Source organism: Juglans microcarpa x Juglans regia, chromosome 5D, assembly GCF_004785595.1.
Source record: "Juglans microcarpa x Juglans regia isolate MS1-56 chromosome 5D, Jm3101_v1.0, whole genome shotgun sequence".
In the NCBI taxonomy this organism is placed as follows: domain Eukaryota; kingdom Viridiplantae; phylum Streptophyta; class Magnoliopsida; order Fagales; family Juglandaceae; genus Juglans; species Juglans microcarpa x Juglans regia.
In genome coordinates, this window is record NC_054602.1 from 9,958,559 (window position 1) to 9,984,574 (window position 26,016).

Here is a 26,016-nt window from a genome sequence, read left to right on the forward strand (position 1 = left end):
TATTATTTTTATTTTAAGATTTGAAAATATTAAATTGTTTATTATATTTTATATAAAAATTTAAAAAATTTATAATGATTATATGAGATGAAATGAAATGAGATAATTTGATTTTATATAACTAAACTAGCCGAGCACTCACAACGGCTTTTTTATCCTATCCTTTAAAATACATCACTAAAATCCATTTTTTCTATTTTACATACTAACTTTTCAATATGTCATATATCAATTTATTTATTTTTTCTTTAAATAATTTAAATGTTATACTTTTTAATCTTTTTTATTTATTTCAAATATTATATTCTCTACACATCATATATTTCAAATATTTCTCTATACATAATATATTTTGATATTTGTAATATTTCTTTATGTATTATGTAATAATTTAAATTACTTAAAAAAAGAGTAAAATAATAAAAAAATACCTGCCTTTATTATTAACACTATCAAAACTAGAGAGATAAGAGAGTATAACTTATGCAAAAGCGATAAAATGGTAAAAATGAAAATAAGATTAAAAAAAAAGAATGAAATGAGAGAGAAAAAAAAAAAAATTATTTAGAGGAATGAACAGTAACCTCTACATGTAGAGAATTTACTGTAACTAAATGTAAAATAGAAATATAATAGATGATCTAATGAAATAGATTTTTGACCATTTTTCTTTATATTTTAAAAAAATATATATATATTTTACAAAATTCAGGAGTGCTCTAAATTACCCAAAACAAAGAGGCTTGCCTTTATATCAATGATTGTCATCCAAAGCCCAAATCAACTCCAACTGTTTTGTTTGTGGCCCATTTGAAAGTTTTCATGGCTGTTGCAATTTACTTTCTTTCCACACAAACATGGTTTTTCTTCCTAGTTGAGTTCGGGTCCCAGAAAGTAGCATAAGTGCATAACTCAAAAGTCAAAACTCAGATTGACTTTACCTGTGACTTTGGAACATAGTAAGTTAGTAAGGAAACTCAGTTTTGTAACTTGTTAGCGCTTTCTTTGCAGCCACCAAAATAGGAAACAACAATATCTGAGCTTTTATGAGATAACCCAAATCCAAATCTTTCTCGAAATCCAAAATTCTCAAAAAGCAGCAAAAATCTCAGAAATGTGTTATTTTGAGCTCGACCCATGATTACCCATTTTTTACAGGATCAAAACGAAGTCACGGTGCCTGAGGAATTTAGGGTTTTACTGGGCCCTATTAATGCTAGTCTCCTGCTCATCCTTCCGTGCGACTTTCGATTGAAGCCGGCAGTGTTATATTACACTAGTGTTCTTGAACTCTTCAGCTTCGGAATTCAATGGGCCGCTCACGTGGAAATTTCCACTCTGCTGATGAGGACCCCACCCAAAGGTACTTATGTGTTTTCTAATAATTCCAAATTTTCCAAAGTTTAATTCACATTTGAGCTTGCATTGTTAGTTGGTTTTGTTTGTTCTTTTCATCAATTTGATTATACATTCGGTTTTTTTTTTTTTTTTTGTTTTTTTTTGTTTTAAGTAAGAAACTTTACGAAGCTAGGCAACGCCCATTTACACAGTAAGTATATAAAAGAGACTCATGATTACATTCTAGAAAACTACAAAGAAAGCAAGAACTCCTGAACATTTCCCTCCCTTTAATACAATAGCAGCTTACCATTGAACTAAAGAAAATACAAAAATGTTCCATAATTTCCCTACATTTCTCTCCTTCTTGTTGAAGCACCTCTTCCATCCATATACACCACAATAGGCACAAAGGAATTATCCTCCATGTCGCTGCCAGTTGGGAACAGTGATGATGCCTATTCCAACATGCTAAAAGTGTTCCACCACACTCTAGGCATGACGCAAGACAACCCAGCTCGGCTAAAAATACCCGCTCATAACTCTCTTGCCATCTCACAATGCAGAAAAGGTGCTCAATTGATTCACCGTTGCTTTTACACATGTAACACTACTCCATCACGATCATCCCTCGTTTCCTTAGATTGTCAACCGTCAGAATCTTTCCCAAAGCAGCAGTCCAAGTAAAAAATGCAACTTTAAGAGGGTGCGGGGACTCTCCAAATACCTTTCCAAGGAAACTGAATGGGCTGATGAGCTGCCAACACTTTGTAGAAGGATTTAACAGAAAATTTTTTGCTCCCCTAATGTTTCCACAACATTCTATCCCTCCCATTTCCTCCTATCTTCTTGGAATAAAGAAGGCTGTAAAAACCTGCTATTTCGTCCACTTCCCAGTCCTGTGCATTTCTGGATAAGATCGTATTCCAATGTACATGACCATTGGCTACACACATTACATTTGAAACAATGGCCTGCTGATTTTCTGCCAATCTGAAAACACCTGGAAAAATAGAAAATAAAGTTCTCTCACCACACCATACATCAAACCAAAAACTGATTCTTGTCCCCTCTCCCACCTCAAAATTAGTGTGTTTTACAAGCACCTTCCACCCCTTTCTAATACATTTCTAGAGGCTCACACTATAGATACGCCTACCCTCCTTGGAACACCAACCTCCCAATCACAACCATACTTCCGAGCAATAACCAATCTCCACAATGAGTCCTCTTCCAATTGGAATCTCCACAGCCACTTCCCTAAGAGGAATTTATTAAAAAAGAACAAATTGCGCACCCCCAAGCTTCCCAACTCCTTCTGACAGCAACTTTTTGCCAACTCACTAGATGAAATTTATGTTCTTCTCCCATGCCACCCCACAAGAAAGCCTTAAACAATTTCTCAATCCGATTGGTCACTCCCACCTGTAAGGGGAATAAGGATAGAAAGTATGTAGGAAGATTGGAGATAGTGCTTTTGATGAGAGTTAGTCTCCCCCCTTTTGATAAGTAGAGCCGCTTCCAACCCGCCAATCTTTTTTCCGTTGATCTGCCTTCTCGAGGTAGTCCAGTGCTATCAACATAAAATCTGTTAAATGTGCATCATCAGGCCCGGATCCCTCTGCATCACTTTGTATGTTTGTATGAGTGTGTCATATTACTTGTTCATTGATTTTATTTTACATTTGGCACATTGGTGTAGTTTTTATTTTGAACAGAAATTTTTTGCGATGCAGATCAAGGAGAAAAAAGAATGCCTCCAGTGGTGAAAATTCAGAATCTTCAGCTGCAGGTACTTTTCTACCATTACATAACTTGAAATGTAGTCTTTTTAGAAGTTAAATCCGATGGCATGGTTTTCTTGATGACCTCCCCCATTTTTCTCCCACAGCATTTCCATGCATACCTACACCCCTCATGTCTATGTCATTATCTGGTAGTAAGCATTTTATTAAAAGTATGTGTGGAAGACCTGCCAAAAACTCAACTGACTTATTGTTAGAGTCAATTGAGGTTCTGCCCAGGCACTGCCCAGGCACGGGTTTTTCTCATTTGTTTTGAGTCCTGGTTGATATTCCTATAAGGAGTTAGAGTACTTGGCCTCAAGGCTTCAGCTCCAATGGCAAAGGAACAGGGCTTGCTTTCGAAACTTGTATATTGTAGAAGCTGCCATGACAATATGACGGTGCTGATGGTTTTCTAATCAATTCATCATTGTTAGCGACTAGGTGCTGACTGTTGCTGTCCATATGCTTTTTAGTTCCATTTCTTTCGTTCCTTCCTTCTTTTTTTTTTTTTTTTTTTTTTTTTTTTTTTTTTTTTTTTTTTTTTTTTAAGCTTCATTCCTTTTCTTCTCCCGGGCCCCCTTTTTGACTCAGGTCAAGGAATAAGCGAAGGGAAAAGAGCTTTATACCACTGCAATTATTGCAACAAAGACATTACAGGAAAGATCCGAATCAAGTGTGTCATGTGCCCTGATTTTGACCTATGTATTGAGTGTTTTTCTGTTGGAGCTGAGATGACACCTCATAAGAGCAATCACCCTTACAGGGTTATGGTTAGTAATGATATCATAAAAAATCTCCTCCTGCTGATACCTTGCAGACTGAGTTTTGCTTGGTGTTAAGTTATTAATATAGACTTGTATCCATATTGTCATGATGAGGATGTAGATTTGTGCTTGAGCTTTAATGTATTTTCATTTCAACAGGACAATTTATCTTTCCCTCTTATTTGTGCTGACTGGAATGCAGATGACGAAATACTGCTCCTAGAGGTACTTTCTATCTTGGTTTGACTGATCCTAGTTATTTTTTCAGCACTGTATGTGGTACATGGAGGAGTCAATTTTGACTTGTGGCAACAACATTTTTATTTCAGGGGATCGAAATGTATGGAATGGGTAACTGGGCAGAAGTTGCTGAGCATGTAGGGACTAAGAGCAAAGAAGAATGTATAGAACACAATACAAATGTATATATGAGCTCTCCATACTTCCCTCTTCCGGTATGACATCTTGAAAATCTTGTAAAAATGAATTCTCTTCAGAATTGCAAATTTTTAGAAGAGTAAGTTGTGGAACATATCTTTTTAGGACATGTCTCATGTTGTCGGAAAAAATAGAAAGGAGCTTCTTGCTATGGCTAAAGGACATAGCGAGGACAAGAAAGGTGTGTAACCATGTTTACGTCAACTCATTAATCCTTTTTTGTTGTGTTTATCATTTCTTAATCTTGCTTAACTGGTGTTTATCATATTTATGCAAGAGTCCTACACAAGAAAAGTTATTATCATGTCCTAGATGCCAATCGGTACCTGACCCTCTGGCCAATTAGGGTCATAGCCATAGGCCACACTTTATAGAATGATCCCTTGTGATTACAAGATATTTGTAACTCTGGGGGCGGGGGGACTTGGGAAGCAATTAGGTTGCCAATACTTGGTTGTTAGTCTGCACATTCTGCATGATTGGGACTGTTATTCATTTTAGTGATGGGTAATTGCCTGTGACTATTCAGGATTTCCTATGATAGGGGAACTTAATTTGAAGGAAGAATCTCCTTTTTCTCCTTCAAGAGTCAAGTATGCTCTCGTTCTCTTCCATGGATGCTTTATGCAATTTAGTTGAGATGCCATTTTATATGATTTTTATCAATTCACTCAGAGTTGAAGATTCACATAAAGGTGGTTCCTCTGGACGCTTATTGTCAAGCTTAATTTCTGGTGAGCCAAAATATAACCGACTAGTTTTGAATGCTTTATCAAATGATTTATTCTATTAAAGGTTGGGTATATGATCTTTTGATTCTGTGCCTTTGTTTCTTGTGCTTCAGAGGTTGAATCTCAGGTCCGCTCTAGTGGCTCAAGTGCAGCGTCAACAGCTGCTAACAAGAAGGCATCAAACATAGCCCAGGTCAAAGATGGCGCTGGTGTTATTAAAGTGGAAGGTGTGACACATAATCTACAGATGGCATATGTTTATTGGTAGTTATGTATTTTGTTGTGTTAATTTATATAAAGGGTAGTGATAGGGTTACTACTCTATTACTACCCCCATTTACTATCCAAGTGCATTCCAATTTTTATTTTTTTATTTTTTTATCCTTTTCTTTTAAGTATTTTTTTAATATCCTTAATCACTAAAAAAAATTAAAAAAATATACAATTTTACTAATACTCACTTCCTTAATCATTAAGTAAAATAAAAAATTAAAAAAAATCAAATACAAAAATAGTAGTAGATGGGTAGTAGTAGAAGGGTAGTAATCCTATCATTATTCTTATATAAATATCACTATTCATGTAGCTGAAGGATTTTCTTGAATGAATGCGACAGGCAACATTGCAATTTGTTTGTTTGTTGTATCTAATTGATACCTTCTATGCATCACTTTTCTTTTTGCATGTACCAAAAGGTTGAAAGATTGGTTTTGCATTCATAGTCTATATGGTTATGATAAAGCCATGGGATATTAAATTACGTTTGTTCATGCTCTTGGCAGATCCCCATGCAGACAGGAGCCTTAGCGGAAAGAAACGGAACACTTCGGTGAATGAGGGTCCTTCTTTAGTTGAGTTGAGTGGCTATAACCCCAAAAGGCAGGAGTTTGATCCTGAATATGATAATGATGCTGAACAATTATTGGCTGAGATGGAATTTAAGGATACAGACACAGAGGATGAACGTGAGCTGAAGTTGAGAGTGCTACGAATCTATTCAAAGAGGTGAGTGTTCTTAATAATTTGATTTTAATTCTTATTGGCAGATTTATATAATAAAATTTTTAAATAAAATTGTTATAAGTTTCTCGTATTGGTTTTTATTTACACATATAGTTTTTTTTTATAAGTAATATATATTGTGTGTGGAGTAAATACTTAAAAAAAAAAAGTTGTGAAGTAAATACTTATAAAAAAAAAAAGTTGTTTGTGGAGTAAATAATTTAAGAACTTATAAGAAGAAAGTTTTGAAACTTATAACACGGAATTTAAGTGTTACACCAACTTTGCATAATGGTACAGATGAAAAAGAATAAAGGAGAACTGGAATTGGGGCATTACCATCACAAAATCATTAAGAAAACAGGATGCAAATTTTTCTGCATAATTTCTATAATGTTCTTCATCTGGTTATCGAGTGTTTTTCTTTTCTGCTAGCTTTCATTGTATGGAGGTTTTTTTTAGACAATTTAATAATATGGCATAATCCTGCTGGTTCATACTTATAAAATGTGTACTCAGTCACCTCTATCTTCACTATGGTTAATATAAACTTTTTGGCAGGCTTGATGAGAGGAAGCGTAGGAAGGATTTCATATTAGAAAGAAATTTGTTATATCCAAATTCTTTTGAGAAGGACTTCTTACCTGAAGAGAGGGCAATCTGTCGGCAATATGATGTCTTCATGCGTTTTCATAACAAAGAAGAGCATGAGGATCTGCTTCAGACTGTTATTGCAGAGCATCGGACACTGAAGAGAATTCAAGAACTTAAGGTATAATACATGGCTTGCCCCACTAGAAAATAAGAGGGATAATACTTATCATCCCATGCCACACTTTACATATTTTAAGATTATTTTTTATTTTATTTTATTCTTATTAAATTAATTGAGTTATTCTACTTATCATTCATACATCTCATACTTGTTATAAGAAAAATGAAAAATAAAATAAACTAAGTGAAGTGTGTGGTGTGTGGGGATGATAAGTATAATTATTCAGAAAATAAACATGGCTGTGCCTGAAATCAGTTATATGTTGTATCCAAAGTCTTTTGTATAAAACAAGCATACCGCATTGGCTTTTATTCTTGAAAGTTGCCATCCATGATATCATATTCTATGCCATCCATGCACAGACTAACGCTGGACACTAAAAGAATGCTTCATTCTGTCAAACTAATGTCTTCCTTGCATAATTTTTATTTTACGTTCTTTTCAAGAAACTCAAAAAAATATTTTTAGGAAGCTCGAGCTGCTGGTTGCCGCACATCAGCTGAGGCAGATAGATACCTTGAACAGAAAAGGAAAAAGGAAGCTGAAGAAAATGCTTGTAGAGCAAAAGAAAGCTCTCAGGTTGGTCCAAGCACTCAGGCTGGTCCAAATGCGTTCATGGCTTCAGAGTCTGCTGGCAAGGAGTTAAATTCCAGGCCAGCAGGACAGGCTACTCCAACCTCTGTGAATGATTTAGATATAATGGGCAGTTATAGGGCAGATCTATTGTCTGAAAGTGTAAGTATCTAGTTCCAACTTCCTAATTCCTAATTCTTACTTATCAAGAAAACATATGGGCACCTTTCTGTTTGTTTGCCGCGTTCCTAAAATTGACTTCCTGCTTAGTAAACATTGACATCAATCTGCTTCCATGTGTTGACAGGAGAAGCGGCTGTGCAGCGAGATTCAGCTACCCCCACCTCTTTATCTTAAGATGCAAGAGGTTATGTCAATCGAAATCATCAGGGGTAATGTCGCAAAGAAATCCGATGCCCATAACTTGTTCAAGCTTGAACCTAGCAAAATTGACACGGTTTATGATATGCTTGTGAAAAAGGGGATTGCACAACCATGAAACCTTCCCATCCCGTGCTTTACATTTTTATTGATCTTAATGGTAAATTATTTCATTTATCTCAGTTTTTCCATGGAAATTAAGAACATGCACTACCTTTGCGTTGCCTTTTTTTAATGATTAATAGTTATTGGGTATATATACAAAGCATTCGGAATGAGTTGACTTCTATTAGTGAAGGGAAGATCCGTTTCTTCACCAATGTGGGCTAAGGTGTAGCTGGTACAAGTTATCATGTTTATGTACTTCTCTCCCTCCCCACATGCTTTAGAGTGGAGTTTGTACTCCAATTCTACCAGAAATAATTGCTAACACACGAGATAGTGTGCTCACTGGAAGGGAGACTAGCGTCCAGAACCTGCAATTTCCTTGTACATTCCAACTCAGTTGTCTACTGTGTTTACAGCAAGTGCCTGCATGACAACCTTTAGGACATAAATTTAATACGTTTTTGCGGCATTTTTAATTTCAATTTATTTTTTTGTGCACAGCAAAGTAATGGGACTAACATCTCCAAACAAGAACATGGTTAGGGCAAGTTCGACGTGCTTCTCTGTCCCCCAGGATTCCTAGGGGTTGATCCGCTTTGCTCCAACCTGGGGTTCAATTTCAAATCACGATCCTTGTTAAAAGAGTTTTCTAGACCCGAAATTTTTTGTCAACGTAAAGCTGAATTTGCAGATTCTTGGACATGAACATGAAGGGGCACCAAATGGGTTATGGCCACAAAGCATCTCAGTAATATTTATTGAGAGAGAGAGAGAGAGAGCAACATTGGCAACAATGCAAATCCATAATTTCCTCCTAATGTAAAATAAGCTTTACAGTTGAAAACTCGAGACTATACTTGACATATTGAAACTATATGGTGAAGAGCACGATGCCAGAACTTGCTAGCACAAAAAACACCAGGTGACTTCTAAAAGCGAAATTGAGCGGCTACTGTCTAGCCTGACATAATTATCTTGAACTTAGATTGCAAATAAAATGCTACTCTTCATGCCGCAATGTTAAAACCTGCCACAGATATTGCTGTACACCCCGCCAATGCTCCTGATGTTAGATACTCAGGACTTTGAAATTCTTAAGTTTTCCTAGATCAGCAGTCATGCACCTAATTTACTCGATGGAGCCCAACTTTAAACATCTATCATCAAAGTCAAAAATCTTCATATTAGACAAACCGCTTGGCTATCCGTTCTCAGGCTTCAGCTGTTCACATCTTTGTCAGAACCAAGATCACCATTGGCATTATTATCACCATTTTCATCCCCACGACCCTCAACTCTATCCAGGACTTCCTTGGAAATGGTTAAATCTGGTATTTCTTGCTGTTCTTCAACTGCTTCAAGTTTGGGTGTTGCATAAACTTCGGGTTCCATGAGTGTAGAGCCACCACACCCAGATGCTTTAGCCATAGCAGAACACACTGAAAGCTTCAAGTTACGACTGGCATTTTCACATAAACTGAGAATGTCAGGCTTCTCCTTTATATCAACCCATCTGTCCCGTACCCAATCTCTGGAAGGTCGAAAATTCTTTCTGTGGAGCTGCAGAACCTTGTCTTCCCCTAAGATCAAAGAGCAAGTTACATCATTCACTGTAACTGATGGGCAGAACCCAAATACAATATTGTTCATCAACTTATTAGAGCAGCTCAATGAGCCATGTGCTCCCATTAAATTGTCACAAGAATAACTTAAGTGCGCCAGATGCTGTTGCATTAGAACATACCGGGGAAGTAAACATGCCAATTGTCATTTCCAGAGGTGTCAACTCCAGTTATAACACCTTCCCACCAGCCATCACTCCACCATGCATCAACTGGGGCACCAACCTCCAATGCAAGGTCGGTAAAATCTTCTGGAGGGCTTGGCCGAATTGTCAGGCGGCCTGAGCATCTCATGCCTAACATATCGGGAGCTGCAACTCTAGCAGCAGGGACCCATTCCTACATATAAACAGAACCATCAAAATTCTAATTTCTTTCCTGGCCAGTTCTTTACAACAAAGGAAACAGTCAGTGTATATGCACATGTTGATACCAATCGAGGGATGACGGACCACCTCTCTCAGGTTGTATACCCAACAACTACTATCAATTATATTTCAGTCATTACACGAATTACAGAACTCATCCATGAAGCAGAGAAGATTGCCAAGTTAACTATTTACCACTCATTTAAGTAATCAAAACTTCTGTGCGATGTATCATGGAGGCAGTGCCCAAAAGGAAAAAACTACTCTACCTGATATTTGTCTCTGCCACAACCTATGTCTCATTCCAAAACACAGCCAAGGAAAACTCAAAACATAACTTTCTGAACCACTTGCATACCTCTAGATTGCCACATCCATCTGCATCCTGCACGTCATCATATTGAACTTTCAGATGCTTCTGGGATGCCCGCAAGACCTTACACCTAAACCAGCAGCCACGAATGCCACTATCTTGACAGAGAAATTCTATCTTGTCATCAACCTTGAAAGAAACAGGACATTTGGGTTCAACAATCTTCTTTCCCTTTGTTCTCCTTGAAAATCTCAATTTCAACTTTGGGAGCTTTGGTTCACACTCTGTTATCTGATTCCTAGGGAATGAATGTCCAATAACAGAACCAGTTTCAAGTCCTTGATAACCCTTGTAGCTTCTCTTCCTCTTAGTACCCACCCTCAAAGGATCATCTTGTGCAAACTCTTCTTCATCTTCCATGTTCAAGTTATGGCACTTAACTTTTTGCTTGGTGATGAGCAAACCGTCTATGGAAGAGAGGATAGCTTGATTAGAATACCCAGACAGTTTAGGAAGAGTAAAGGGCTTGATCTTATTGTTCTTAAACTGCCTAAAGCATATGTGGATTCCTGATGAAGAACTAGGTGCACCAGTAGCCACACATTTTTCATAATGTTTAGGAGTCAAAACTGTCGCAGGACCATCAACACACTCAGCACTGATCACCTGAACATGAGGTGTGATGAAAACTTCTCTTGGGTGGGAATCCAGTTGAGGGATTACACGCTCAACTTCCTTATTGTGGTGAAACCACCGCACTTTAACCTTTTTGAGTCCTTTCTTGTCTTCATACATATCTTCCAAGTAACCAAGATACTGACTTCCTTCTTCAGCCATAATATATACAAATGAATGTACCTGAACGCCAAGGAAAACAAAAGCAAAAAGAAGAATATAATCTGGAGGATATGAACATAGACGAGACCACTACTAGATATAGGATAAATAATCAATGCATTGATGCTTACAGCTATGGTTGTTCTGTTCCTGCAAAAAGCTGGGTAGTGCTTGAGCTGTTTGGCACAGATACAAGCATCGCCAGACCATAGAATGTCTGAATTTTGAGCTCTCAATTTTCTTACAACCTGGATTTAAAATGAAGAATACAAAATTTTGATAAGACAGGGAAAAAAACTAAATCGAGGAAGTAGAAAATAAACGTCAGTAAACTGATACCATATCATCCGGAAAGAAAGGTTGACGAGCACAGGATCCAGTCATTGATACTTCGAGAGATCCTAAAGCTTGTCGTGAGTCAATCATTGGTGAATCTGTTAAAACACATGATGAGATTTCTTTGGAAGGAAACACACTTCATTACTACAAGGCAAGTTTCATTACAGCATAATATACAGGGTGAGGTTTGGATAGTGAGTTGAGATGAGATGAGTTGAGATGAAAGTTGAATAAAATATTATTAGAATATTATTTTTAAATATTATTATTATTTTGGGATTTGAAAAAGTTGAATTGTTTATTATATTTCGTGTGAGAATTTGGGAAAGTTGTAATGATTAGATGAGATGAGATGAGATGAGTTGAGATCAACTCTGAATCCAAACGGGCCAGACTAAATTCATGAAATCAATTTGAGGAATATGAAAAAGAAGATGTTGACAAGAAGACCATGCAAAAATAAGTGTGATGACTAAAAGCAGAATTAAACATATAAATTTATAAAAGATTAACCATCAAATGCTAATCCATTCATTGCTGGCAAGTGACAATGTAAAGGGGTGTAGGTGCAGACCAAGATCGAAATGCGCCAATTTGAACCCCTCAATTGTTTTTTGTTTGGTTTCAGCAGGTTTGAATTAAACATATAAATTTATAAAAGATTAACCATCAAATGCTAATCCATTCATTGCTGGCAAGTGACAATGTAAAGGGGTGTAGGTGCAGACCAAGATCGAAATGCGCCAATTTGAACCCCTCAATTGTTTTTTGTTTGGTTTCAGCAGGTTTGAATAATGAATAAGCAGCCCGGTTTAAATGCTCACAGTAACTGAACCCACTCAGGACTAAACCCTCTATAAATCATAGTTTTAGATAAGCACGGGTAGCTCAACACTTTGGAAATATCCTGTCATTCTCATTCTAATGTTACCTGAAACATGGGGAATGAAAACATAGTTCCAGTATGGTATCCCATAATGACACCTTAGGCGAACTAGATAACATATATAGGGCAATTGCGAATTAAATGCTCGCAAAAACTTACCATAATTTCTTTTAATGACAGCCCAAAAGTTAATTGGTTCCATTTAAGAAAACCGATTTTAAATGGAGGCTATCGGTGGCTTTTTATTGGGAAAGCAATTTTTTTATCAGTAAAAATAATTTTATTCTGTTGCCTGGAATCAAACCCAGGTCTCCTGGGTAAAGGGAAAGCAATTTCCATAAACAATATCTGAACTCGGCAGAATTAAAGAAAGACTATCCTGTTATGCTCCACTAACAAAAAAACCAAGCCTGACAACTGGACCCTGCCTTTCTCCTACTTGGTAATTGCACCTGCTAATCTAGACTAATTGAAACAAGAGAGAACCAAATCCCAACAGACATGAATGAAGCATGCTAACCCCCATCATACTAGATTCTAGATAAGTGGCATGCACCTTACAGACTCTGTTAAACGAATTTATGGAAACCACAGATGAAATGTCTATTCGTATGTGTGGTCAGAACTCAGAAATTCACAGTTGACATGAGCCAAAATTCCATAGATTTAACAGGTGGGAAAAATGCCAGAACAATTATTGGAACCTAATTCCTTGCCAGATGGGACAAGAAAATGCCCTACCTTTCTGATCGAATCAGAAAATTAATGAAATTGGTTATCACACAGTGCAACAGGTGAGAAATGAAATCAAAGAATTGTATGCCCACCCCGTGAACAGAAGCTGTGGAAGAGAATTCTTCAGTTCATACTGAGCATCACAAAATAAGAAAGGCGCGATAAGTGAAGGCTTTAATAAGCCAAAAAAAAAAAAAAAGGATTGGGGCTATAAATTTAGGAAGAAAAGGTAGAATCTGTAACATCCATAGAAAACTAAAAAGAAACAACGCAAAGCGTGAAGAAAATAAAATTGGTAGATAATAGGTTTCAGGTTTAATACAATACCTTCTTCCTAGTCATTGTCCCCAGATCATATTGACAAACTCATAGCATCTCTCTGTCAAGTGGATGCAGTGGTTTGTAAATATCAAAAAATAGCAGGAGGATGTGGCAGAAAGAGCTTATGAAGATAGACGAACACGTAACAACAACCTCTCTTGCATGGAAAGGAGGTGAAATATAACAGGCTGAGCTCTCTCTCTCTCTCTCTCTCTAGCAGGCTGGGTAAAATGGGAATTTTAAATATAAATGAAGTATAAGAAGAAGATGACGTGGCAGACAGCAGTTATGATTGCATCAAAACCCAGACATGCACTTATCAAAAAAAGAATAAGGCAGGAATATAGATACCAAAATCTCTATTGTATATTTGATAAGATTTTCGCAATCGTGAGAAATTACTTTTTTATTGGAAAAAGACTTTCTTAGACTCTAACCTTGGAACAAAGAAACATGACATAAAGCTCTTAAAATAAAAATTTCTACCGGATGATTCCAAGTCAATTAATGAGGTTAATTTCTATAATCTAAACCGAAATCTAAAAAGAATTCAGAAGAATCTTAATGAAAGCCAGAGTTACCATATTGGTCTATAATTATAAACCTTCCAATTTGATCAGTCACCATTCGTTACAGTACAAACTTTAAGACCGACAACAAAAACTGCTACCGCAAACATTTAGTCATGGGAAATGATGAGTTATCAATACTAAAAGACTTACTACGCCAATAGATACATATAATTGTGCACACTTGCACATGCACACAAGAAATGCGGATAACAATAAGTGAATAAAATCTTCTCCGGTGGAATTAAAAGAAAAAATTGCCAACATGCATTATTTAGTGAATGAAAGAAAGAAGAAAACAATGCCAGAATACATTGCTAATGGGCAAACAACTTTTGTGACAACTATGATGAAATAGATACATTCTGACAACTTTGATGAATTGGTCCTCAGTTGGGGGCTGCTTTCAAGGTGAAATCTATTTGGGAGGGCGTGTTAGAAAAAATTGTTACCAGATTGGCAGGTTGGAAACGAATCTATTTGTCAAAGAGCGGCAGATTAACTCTTACGAATAGCATATTATGATTAACTCTTATCAACAGCACTTTATGATTAACTCTTATCAATAGCACTTTATCTAACCTCCCTATATACTTTATTTCTTTATTTTTGTTACCTACAGGTGTCGCTTCTCATATTGAGAAAAATTTCTTAATTTCTTTGGGGAAATATTGGGGAGGAAGCAAAGTTTCATCTTGTTGGTTGGGATAAAGTTTGTTCCTACTTATCAATAAATAAATAAAGTTTGTTCCCTGGTACCTTGTGGTGGTTTGGGGGTGCGTAACTTGAGGGTCTTCAACAAAGCACTTTTGGGGAAATGGTTGTGGAGATATCATCGGGAAGGGGAGTGTTTGTGGAGAGAAGTCATAGATTCAAAATACGGGATTATTAGGGGGGCTGGTGTTCTAATGAAGTTAGGGGGACATATGGTGTGGGGTTGTGGAAAAATATTTGCTCTGGATGGGAGAGGTTCTCCAATTGTCTCAGATTTTCGGTTGGAAGAGGTCATGGAGTTTATTATTGGCATGATATTTGGTGTGGTGAAAGGACTCTTAAGCATGTTTTTTCATGCTCTGCCAGATTTCTAGTGACAGAGGCTGCGGTGGGTGACTTGTTGGTGTGTTCCAATAGTTCTTTCCATTGGAATGTTAGTTTTTCAAGAGCGGCTCATGATTGGGAATTGGGAATGTTTACAGATTTTTTTGATTCATTGTATGCTATGTTGTTTGGCAATGTGTTGGAGGATAGGATGATTTGGACTCCTGGTGGGAATAAAAGGTTCTCGGTGCATTCCTTTTATAAGGTCCCCTCAGGATTCTCTAATGATCATTATTTTCCTTGGAAGGCTATTTAGAATTGTAAAGTACCCCCTAAGATTGCTTTCTTTATATAAACCTAGATTGCTTTCTTTATATAAACCTAAGATTGCTTTCTTTATATAAACTGCATCTCTTGGGGGAATTCTCACCTCTAACAATTAGAGGAAACGTGGTCTCATCATTACGGATTGGTGCTTCTTATACAAGAAAGATGGGGAATTTGTGGATCGTCTTTTGTTACATTGTGAAGTGGCTTGGTGTTTGAGGAATGAGATCCTTAATCGGACAGGTGTGACATGGGTTATGCCTGAAGAGTTATGGATATTTTTCAGCGCTGGACAGGTATTAGGGAAAATGTTCACATTGCTGCTGTGTGGAGAATGATCCCTCATTGTATTATGTGATGTTTGTGGATGGAGAAAAATAAGAGGTGCTTTGAAGACTGGGAGTATTCTTTGGATGAGCTGAAGAGATTCTTTTATAATACTTTATTTTCTTGGGCTTCGGTCATTACTTGTAATGAGGACAATTTTCATAATTTGCTTGTATCTCTCACTAGTGCTTAGTGATAATTAGGCATATTCGGTGTATACTCCCTGTATACTTGGGCTATGCCTTCTCCTATCAATAAAATTTTACTTATAAAAAGAAAATCAGATACCAAATATTGTTGATGAATTATGCACTAAGACATTGCCAAAAAACTTAAATAATTTGCCACGACTACACACATGGTATGTATCTGAAGGTTTCAGACAAACTTTAATGAAAATGTTTAGTTAATGAAATTCTACACCTATCGGGGTTATAAAAAACTGAATCAAACACAACTTCAGTAAGACCAATTCTTTCAAGTAACAACTATGTGCAATTGTTACTTTCACGCAAGAGTAGACACTTACATAAAGGATGCTGTCTAAATTTGAGGGGTAACAAAAATTATAATTCTGAGAACTGTTACCTACTGTAGAACACATTCTTGCATGCGCTTTGTATTCCTGAATATGAATGTTTCAGGTGCTAGTCTTCTTTGACATTGAAAATATTTTTGGTGCAATTTTTTTGCGACAACACCGACGTTGAGTTCGGGAATATTAATGAATCAATGTCATTCATTCTACATAGGAATCTAATAATAAATATGTAGCTGGAACAAACTCAAAATATCCCCAAAGATGGATAATACCGGGCCAACATTGGCAAAATGTAAGGCAAAACCACATGATTTTCAAATTTCACCATCATAGGAAATTGCTCCCAACCACTAAATCGTAAAACACATCCAAATTACCGTCCTAAGCCCCACATATATATGGTAGTCGTATTAAATATTGAAATTTATGTGTGAAAAACATCTCAAGGGAATATTTTCGTCAGCTTTCATGGTAAGTTCAGAGTTGATCGAATGAAGGATTACGCTATTCATTTAATCCATTCAAGCTAAATCCTAAAACATAAAGTTCTAATTAAGGAACATGGAATTGCAGTTCCTTGAATACGTACTTGAAATTTCTGAGTATGGAACACGATGCCTTGAGACCAATGATGTCAGCCATTCAACGACTTCTCTTCTCGCCCGCCATTTCATGCACACATTGTCGGATTTGTCAAAATGGGACAACCGCATAAACTCATCCGAGACTTCATATGTCATGTGCCTTACACTCCTCTCAGTCCCTACAACAGCAAGGACTGAATCTCCAGTCACATCCTTTAGATAAAAATAAATCATACGGTTACCACGCTCATGGCATATAATTTGCTCCTCCCATTCCACAAAACTAGGATTATTCACAGACATCCCGCTACTTAGAGAGCCACAAGTTCAAGGAGCCCCTTTTTTTTAACACATTCAGCTGAAAACCCCCAATTCCAGCAATGAAACCTCTGATATACGGCAAAAAAACTCAGTTCACAAAACCCTCAGATGGCACCTAGATGATCACAAAACTCAAACCCCGTTCAAGAAAACTCAAAAGACAGACAAAACCCAGTTGAGCAAAGCTTACTCCCACTCAATATCTATGACCAAAAACACAATCTATTTTTAGAACACTGCGTTCTCCATGTCTCTAACAAACAGCCGCTTTGGACTGGGGTTTAGCCAAAGTGAAAAGAACTCAGAGGACAAGAGCGGCATAAACCGGAAGATAGGAGCCAGAAACGGAAAAGGGTTAGGCTGTTCTAGCTCTTGGAACGAAGCAGAGAAGACAAACGAACAAAAGAGGGCTTCAATGATTGGGCAACCGGACCGGAAATAAAAAACTGAGTACAGTTTGGCTGAAGAGTTTCACCGTCTCTCAGTAATCTCTATGAAAGTTCCGAGAAGAGACATCTGTTCGTAAAATATGTGAAAAACGTCGACCGAGAGAGAGAGAACGGCTGGTTTACAGAGGTTGTGGAGTAGGCAGGCCGAGACATTAGGTGGGGACGGTGAGGCGGAGGCAAAGGGGAGGAGGGCAGCAAGGGAATTATGAGAAGCGTGTAGGGATATCCTTGTAACCTGGAACGTAACTTCAAAACTTCGAATAGCATTGTACACATACTACATTTTCAATCTCATTTTCACAAATAAAAAAATAAAAAGAAAATACATAATATATTATGAGAAAAGATTATATTAAAATATAAATATATAAATATATATATATATATATTTTAAAGTCCAAATGCTGCCAAAATGAATAAATGAAGTGGTTGTTAATCTTTGTGGGAAGGGTGGCAACCCAGAAAAATGCAGCAGTTATCGAGAATGCTGGGTTTTCAGAAGCTGCTGCAAGTCATTGGTAAAATAAAGCAATGGCTCAATAAATTGAATTTCTCTCATAAAACCTTCCAAGCATTTGAAATGGTGTTCAATTGAATGTTCTTACTGATTTAAGATTGCATCATGTTTTATTAAAATTTTCAAAGCCATTTCTCGTCTCTTGGCAGCCTAGTTAGCCTTCAAAAGAAAATGGTCAGCTTAAAACTCGATATTGATCTGCATTATTATTTATTATTATTTAATATTTTATTATTTTTTAATTATTATTCGTAAAATACTTAAAAATATTTCATTATCCAAATACAACTAATTTAAGAAGTCATTTTAGATAAATTGCTGTTAGTGATTAAGGACGAAGCAACTTTTGTTGGTCATTGACTTTAAATTATAAATATTGCATAAAAGACAAATGGACTACAATTGTCCACTTTTCAGCCGGTTGGTGAAGTCTTTTCTTGGAGATCTATGGGTGGAAACGTGGTCATTTCCTCACCACAAATGAACTTCTTTCAAGCTTCATCTCTGCAATAAAAGATAAGGTGGCATCATGTACGGCTTCTTACCCATGATTCACATAACTTTACCACTTCTATGGAAGTTTAGATATGCTACAACTCAAGGAAATGAAGACAATTTTCCTGAGATCCCAGTTCTACCTGCCTCATTGCTCCAGTTTCACCAATTCATCTTCACATCCTCCATCTCTCATTCCCATCAAAATCACAACATACCTGAAACAGTACTCCATCAATTCTCCCACAGCAACCCTACCTTCAAAAACTAGAACCATCCCTAGACAAAGTACTCTACTTCACCCGACAAAATCCAATCAGAAAAACAAGCCCCTAATCTTAGAACTCGTGCCAAAATGCCAAATTCCCTCGAAGGAGCTGGAACCTCTAAAAGGTTCTCCCAATCGGTATTCAAGGTTCGTGATACTAGGAGCTGTTTCTTTGGGATTGGTGCTGTTTCTCGTGGGAATGGATGACCAGATGGCGTTGGCTCTCGGTCCAGAGGGGCCTCTGATGGAAGAGTTTTGGGACAATGTCAGAAGATATGCTCTTTACGCACTCACAGTCAGTACAGGAGCTATTTACACGATCTTCCTACCCATAGTGGAGTTGCTTAAGAACCCCATATCTGCAATTCTCGTTCTAACCATCTTAGTGGGAGGTATTTTCATTGTTTCTCAAGTGCTTTCTGCCATGGTTGGTGTTTCTGATTTCACTTATGATTATGGATATTAGATTGTGAGTTAATTTGTACCTCAAAAGGTTTCATTACCTTGATTATGCAATCTTCCTTTTGTTTGTTCCCTCAGCAGAAACAAATTGTGGGAAAATTGGATTTGTTCATTTCATGTTTAAACCTTTCCAAGTTCTCTTAAATTAATTATATAGCATCCTTAAACCCTTGAGCCAACTCAGCCGCAGGGAGCAATGCCTTCCGGAAGAAAAAAATCTTCCCAAGTTGGGTATCAAGCATTCGAGAAATAGAAATATAAAATAAGTTAAAATATAGCATTTATAACTTATTTAATGCTCTTGAAATAAATAACCAACAATAATAAATACAACCCACTTTATATATCAGACTTATCTGAGTTGAATACGGACGAAAGCGTAAGAGAGTTCGGAGTTAAGGCCTTTCACTCAAGTCAGTCATCTTTGATTCATACATTATATTTTTTTATTTTTTATTTTATTTTATTTTATTTTATGAGTGAAAGAATTCAATAACTTTAAAAAAATAAAAAAATATAATATATGATGTGCGAAAATAATAAAAAGTAAAATTTTACAGAATTCGAGGACAGAAAGATAGTACATGAGCATAAACACACATACATCCAAGGTCCATCGGAGTTCGAGTCCTTTTTCTTTTCCCATTTACATAGCGTAATATTTATCATAGAAAAGAAAATATAGGTAGTATTGGGATCATGGTGGCCGGCCTTGTGTGCTTTAGCAACAAGCAACAGATGAAACTGAGAGAGGGTAACGGAAACTATTGGCATACTGGAAGGAGAGGCTTTCTCCAGGACCAAGAGCCTCCCCGTCGTTGACAAGACAATCGTCGTAATAAATTCGCCTGAAAACTAGAGGATTTATCAGCCTGGCCGAGCTGAACCACCCACAACTGACGTGAATGTTGGAAATGCCGCAACCGGAGGCGCATACATTAAGAATCTGAACCGTGTAGCCTGGGATTCCATCGGGAAGTGGGGCTGTTTGGCCTTGAAATATGGCAATGTCATCCTTGGAGCATGCTGTGCCGATCCGGTTCATGTCACCTCCGTCTGCAGCCAAAGTGTGGTAATTAGTCAACTTCACACTCCCATGCCATGCTCATCTCAAGGATTGAGATGAAGGATGTTATGCTTTAGGATTGCTGCATTGTCCCGAAGGATGCTTTCTAGACCCACGAGAAGTTAAAAAGGCCTCCAACTTACGGACCTAAGCCCATATTATTCCTGCCCTTATTGGATATGTACGTTGTCTAATGGACCCAAACAAGAAAAAAAAAATATAGAAATGCTAAGCCCAGGTGGAATTCTGGCTGAGAGCGCTGCCCATATAGATATATATATATATATATATATATATATATAACGTATATTTTTATTTAAAGTGGCTATACAAGATTATTTTATCTATTTTAGTTAATGGATTTTTTGAGTATATTCTACATCCAATTAAAAATTATTCCTTTGTATAATTTAAATAATTTTTCTTTTTAAAAGACTACATTTACCATTTAACTATAAAATGTATTTAAACCCCCCCCCCCAAAAAAAAAAAATTAAAATGAATTTAAAAGAGGGTTAAAAACTGAATTGCACCAATGCAACTTCAAAGAATTCGTAGACATGTGATAAATATATATTTTTAATCAATAAAAAACGTTATATGCTATATGCTATATTCTTATTCTATTTTTATATTTATTTGTACCTATAATACTATCCATAACCATTGAATCAACTCTTGTTTTCTCAAGAGAACAAAAATAAGGAAAATTTTATACATCATACTACCATCTTACTTTCATCCCACTAAACAAGATGTGGTACATTTATCACCATTAAATGATCATTTATTGTATTTTTTTTATCATCTAATAGTGATGAATGTGCTACATACTACTTAGTATGATCAAAATAAGATGAGAGTGTGGTATATAGCATTACTCACCACAACTAGATAGTAATTAATCATGTAAAGCTTGCATGTCTAGTTCCATTAACAAAAAAAAAAAAAAAAAAGTCAAAATGAGTATTTTTTTGTCAAGATTAGTATATAAGTAATTCTACTTTTAAGCCCCTTTTGTCTCCAACACCACACACCCGATGATGTGGACTTTCCCTTTTTTTTTTTTCAAAACGTTCGTTTCACTTCCCCCAAAAACTCAAAATTCAGAATCATCACCTCCCCTCTGCGTTTTACTCAGGCGCCCTCCACATTCAAAATCCCAAATCATTCAGGTGACCCATTCAACCCAGACTCCAAGGTTCTCTTTCGCACTATATAGATTTATATTTTAGGTTTTCTTCAAATACAAAATCGTAACATTTTATAGAAAATTTTGATTTTTTTTCTCTGGAAGGTGGAAGCTAGAAGTGGATTAAAATGAAATGTTGATGCTTGAAATGTTTTTGTGAAAGTTTTCCACAAAGCTTGGGGTTTTGGAGATGGGTTTTCGTTTCTTGACTTGTAACTGGGTCTTGGGTGAGGACCTTTTGAGCTGGCAGCGTCTATCGGTAATGTAGTTCTTGAGAAGGAATTGTTATTGGTCTTCTTTCAATAGCTCGTATAAGTGCTTTTGAGCCATCATTCAAAATCTCTAACAACACTAGTTTTGCCAAAAGAATAAACTATATTATAAAGTTAATCCCAAGAGAGAGTTTGAAACTTTTGAGTGGGTATATATGAATTTCAGAATCGTGGAAGATTGAAGAGGCTTCAATTGAAGTGGAAGTTCCAAAGGGAAGGACAAAGGTGGATTTGGGCACGTATATACTGCAGAGAAGAGAGAGAGAACCTTGAAGTAAATGGATCACCTGGATGATGAGGGCGCCTGGGTAGGGGTGGGTAAAACGCAGAGGCTAGGAGAGGGGAAAACAAATAAAAAGAAGTCCATGGAAATTTCGGGTGTGAAGGGTGCCTCGATATGGGGTGGGTAAAAATAAAAATAAAAATAAAAATAACTCCACATCATCCGGGTGTGTGGTGTTGGAGACACAGAAGGCTTAAGAGTAGAATTACTCTTAGTATATTAAATCATTTTTATTGCAAATAAATCATCTAAATTCCGGTCATAAATTCAAGTTTTTTCTCGTATACTAGTCAGTCAGGCTGTATGTCTAAAGGATTGGCTTCATCCCTGGGTCTCAGGTATATATATATTAGCCACCCGTGAAAGAGAAAGAAAGGCTTCTGTCAGTAATGACTGATGGAGGAGCTTGGTGGAGAGTTGACCTTACCAGGTGATTGGAGTAGCTTCCGACTAAAGGCAGTGCTATTCTTCTTGGGAAAGACCAGCAATCTAATGCCAACTTCACCAACATGTTCCGTGTGAAACAGCACTGCATTGTATAAACACTGTCCCATTTCAAATTTTGAACAAACATGCACACACAAAAAAAAAGTCTAGCTGCTAGGTCTAGCCTCTGGTTTAAGTAGAGCAAGAACTAGCTGTATAGAAAACCAGACCGTCCGTAGAACTTAAATTTAGGACGTGATCACGTCCTTTACCAAAAATATCAGAGTTGGATTGAATCACCTTAAAACGATAAGAAGAGAAACCAACATTGGTTTCCCCATGCATGGATGGTCATCGGCTGGACAAAGACTTGAGAAACTAAAAAGAACAATATTGCATATATACTTGGATGCTCGTCTAGTACGTATATACTTACAATATCGGAAACTAAAGCACACTGCCATTTAAGCTACGGCTGACTAGAGCTGCATGCTGGGCTGACAACAATGTCGAAGCATTCAAAGGAGGATCGGACGTGTTAAGATTTTACTCTCACTGCACTTTTTCTTTAAATATGTTATTTATCATTCAGTCGTATCTTTAGGTGATATTACAGGATATATAAGACTAGTACTAGTTTTTTTTTTTTTTTCTCGTTCAATGAAATGATGAAGGAAAAGGGCATGCACCAAATGTACGTAATACAACGCAACATAAATATATGTTCGTAATCACTGAGCAGTAAAAATCTTGTTCAAGTCATTTCTTTTTTACATTTTTTGGTCAAACAGAAAAAAACAATTAGCATGCAACCGCTGCATTACGTACGCTTCAAGTTGCAAACAAGGTCAAAACTAGTGCATAATTATCACACATCAATCTAAGTTCGTTTTCACATCGTTGCACACAACGAGACAGAGACAGAGACAGAGACAGAGACAGATATTACCAAAGAGCGCAGCAAGAACAAAAGCGAAGGTAATAACTGCAGAGCATAGACACACACTCCTGACACCGAGGCTTCCTGGCAAACCTCCCATCCTGGCAGACCGCCTTCTGCGTGTTCGAAGCATACACAAAAAATTCCAGTGAAAAGAGAACGTCCCGTTTGAAATGTGCATTAGACAGATGAATAAATTTTTACAATCTCCTAATATTTCACATTTTATAATTTTTTATAATTTTTATTATTTTTTTGTTTTATCAAATATTTATTATATGAATAATAAATAAAAAATTAAAAATAATTAAAAAAAAACTCAAAAAAAATATTAAAAAATTTAAAAATTTAAAAAAATATAGAAAATAGAGGTTGTGTAGTAAGACTCTAGCTAACCCATCATTTTAGCAGTACGTAGAAAAAAGAGAAGAGGAACACAGGGGTCGAGGAGAGGGGGGCTTGGTAGGGACCTTCAGGAGAATCCGGTGTAAACTCTGCTGAGGATGTTCTTGAACGAACCTTCTTGTTAGAAAGGCTGAATTTCTAGTAAATCAAAAAGCTGTCTACTTCGCGCAGAAGAAAATGGGTGGAGAGTGATGTGGCCACACGGACCAACTACAAGCAAATCTAATATGGAAGGGACGTAAATGATGTGGGGGAGGTGACCACATTTATAGCACGAGCTCACTAGTTACATCGAGAACTAGCACTAGACGACAAAAGCCTGTATAAATGTTTTTCCCGTGCAGCCTGCCAGTGTATTTACTGCTGGCTTGCAACACGTATAGAGAAGGTTTTCAGGATTTTCAGTGTTTCTTTGGTAGTACTTTGACTGAGTTATCGATCTCTTTGGGGGGCGGACATTGGAGCCCAATCGCCGGATTAAATTGCAGTTAAACAAATAAAAGTTGACTAGCAAGAACAAGTTTTTGTATTCATTCGATCTAGGATTGTGAACAATCTTGCAATCTTACTAGTTCCAATACATGATAAGGATGCACTAAATATTTTGTAAATATTTGCGATCGATGCAAATATCTATGGTTTGTGTTGAATATTTCTTTTCGAAGAGAAACATGGGGTCTGGAGATGTATGATTTTTATGTTAAAGGAGCAGGAGTCTTTTGAATTTAAAACTGCAGTTTAACCCAACGATAAAGGCGAGAGCAATTATAACGGGCCGGTTCATATGGGTCACATCATCAACTAAAGCAGTCCTCGGTGAATACATTCCGGTCGGATTTCTTCAGTTTTTCAAAGCATGCATTTTTGAAAGGAGAGTTGAAACTGCAGGAAGTATAATTATTGACATAAATCTATGGCTTAAAATCCACCATAAAATCCTCGCGAGTTTTCCCAAGACGGCGTTGCATGCACTTTAATTAATAGGCTTTGGATTAGGTATGGCAAAAGGTTCAAATCAAGAGAGCTGCCGCATGCAGCTTTCTTGTTGCTGTCATATGTTTTAACTCTCTTTGCCATAATGACAGAGACTCTTCATGTACTGCATAATTATAGACGTACAGTTAATTACAGATTAAGGCTTCGTTTAGATAATAATTATTTTCAATTCATCTTAATTTATTATTATAATTTTTTTAAATTTTAAAATAATAATAATAATAAATAATATTTTATTAACTCAATTCATTTCAACAATCAAAATAATTCTAAATAAAAATGCATGTGTCCTGCTTTGGGTGTGTCATGTCTAGCGAAATAAATGCATAGGGTCAGAGAGACTCGGGCTTTTATGCAGAAGATCCGCCAAAAGCAGGAGCAGCATACTAGCTTTTTATTAGCGGCGTAGTTTACCGGTGAATTATGCCGCTATAAGAGTTGCACGGTGAATTAAGATATGAGAAAAGCTTCAGACCGGTGTGAAAGAATTATTCCCACCGGCCAATAACAAAACGCCACGTAGGCATTTTAAGATGAGTAATTCTGCACTCGACGCCGTCTCCGTCTTTCTCTCCCTCTCCCTCTCCCACTTGCGTTCGTCATTTTGAAGCCAACCCTCTCCTTTCTCTCCCTCCCAAGCTCCATCTGCATTGGTTTTAGCAGCACTCGACGTCGACGAACTGGTTTGAAAGGTAAAAAATTTTCCGCTTGGGGCTTCTTTGTTTGATTTCCTTCATTCTTGACAATCTTTTCTTTAGGTCTATTTGGTTTGCTTGGTCTGTTTCGGATGGGTGTGAAAGCCCCAAAAACATCATCTTCTATTTGGTCTATGGTCATGGAACCTGCATGACTATTTTTTTCAAAACACTTTGTTCGCATGATTGAAACTCTTGAAAGCTAGAAAGATGATGCAAAAGCTGTGATGCTATTAATCAAAAGCCACAGAGAATCTCAAGAAGATTCAACGTGATGGGTGAGGTTGAAAATCTTCCAAGTTTATTTCTATTTTGAGCCCCACTTTTTTCATTTTTTTTCTTTGACCAAGAAGTGGATGGTGAAAGCACCAAAAGGGCCCCTCATTCACAAAACTACGTATGAAGATGAGAGGTCGGGAGGGAGAGAAAGGAAAGAAAGGAGAGGGTTGGCTTCGAAATGACGAACGCAGATAGGGGAAGGAGAGTGAGAGAGAAGGAGAGGATATCGAGTGCGTGCAGGAGTAG

At 36.8% G+C, this 26,016-nt stretch overlaps 4 protein-coding genes across 6 annotated transcripts; 2 read left to right on the forward strand and 2 right to left on the reverse strand.

The window, feature by feature from the left end:
* The first annotated feature begins 822 nt into the window (after window positions 1–822).
* Window positions 823–7,971, forward strand: LOC121266007 (transcriptional adapter ADA2-like). 2 transcript variants are annotated; one of them, XM_041169692.1, is made up of 13 exons: window positions 823–1,363; window positions 3,075–3,130; window positions 3,717–3,895; window positions 4,049–4,114; window positions 4,219–4,344; window positions 4,433–4,508; window positions 4,857–4,920; window positions 5,003–5,061; window positions 5,172–5,285; window positions 5,841–6,063; window positions 6,622–6,832; window positions 7,304–7,570; window positions 7,716–7,971. In XM_041169692.1, exons 1-13 carry the CDS (start codon window positions 1,311–1,313, stop codon window positions 7,905–7,907), a joined length of 1,686 nt encoding a protein of 561 aa, XP_041025626.1. In that variant the 5' UTR covers window positions 823–1,310; the 3' UTR covers window positions 7,908–7,971. The 2 variants fall into 2 exon arrangements, with proteins under 2 accessions (XP_041025626.1, XP_041025627.1); XM_041169693.1 differs by lacking the exon at window positions 823–1,363 and adding an exon at window positions 2,914–2,971.
* Window positions 7,972–8,681: 710 nt separating this feature from the next.
* On the reverse strand, window positions 8,682–17,728 carry LOC121266006. The gene is made up of 6 exons (XM_041169691.1): window positions 16,710–17,728; window positions 11,377–11,471; window positions 11,169–11,285; window positions 10,246–11,058; window positions 9,642–9,858; window positions 8,682–9,477 (listed from the first exon to the last, which is right to left on the reverse strand). The coding sequence occupies exons 1-6, from the start codon at window positions 17,005–17,007 to the stop codon at window positions 9,116–9,118; spliced, it is 1,902 nt and encodes a 633-aa protein (XP_041025625.1). The 5' UTR covers window positions 17,008–17,728; the 3' UTR covers window positions 8,682–9,115.
* A 785-nt stretch (window positions 17,729–18,513) lies between these two features.
* Window positions 18,514–19,289, forward strand: LOC121266295. The gene has a single exon (XM_041170077.1). It carries the CDS (start codon window positions 18,579–18,581, stop codon window positions 19,218–19,220), a length of 642 nt encoding a protein of 213 aa, XP_041026011.1. The 5' UTR covers window positions 18,514–18,578; the 3' UTR covers window positions 19,221–19,289.
* Window positions 19,290–19,756: 467 nt separating this feature from the next.
* Window positions 19,757–24,040, reverse strand: LOC121264298 (TPD1 protein homolog 1-like). Of its 2 annotated transcripts, XM_041167419.1 has the most exons (4): window positions 23,866–24,040; window positions 23,405–23,511; window positions 22,457–22,558; window positions 19,757–20,272 (listed from the first exon to the last, which is right to left on the reverse strand). In XM_041167419.1, exons 2-4 carry the CDS (start codon window positions 23,493–23,495, stop codon window positions 19,938–19,940), a joined length of 528 nt encoding a protein of 175 aa, XP_041023353.1. In that variant the 5' UTR covers window positions 23,496–23,511; window positions 23,866–24,040; the 3' UTR covers window positions 19,757–19,937. The 2 variants fall into 2 exon arrangements, with proteins under 2 accessions (XP_041023353.1, XP_041023352.1); XM_041167418.1 differs by lacking the exon at window positions 23,866–24,040 and having other exon boundaries at window positions 23,405–23,578.
* Between the last annotated feature and the right edge of the window lie 1,976 nt (window positions 24,041–26,016).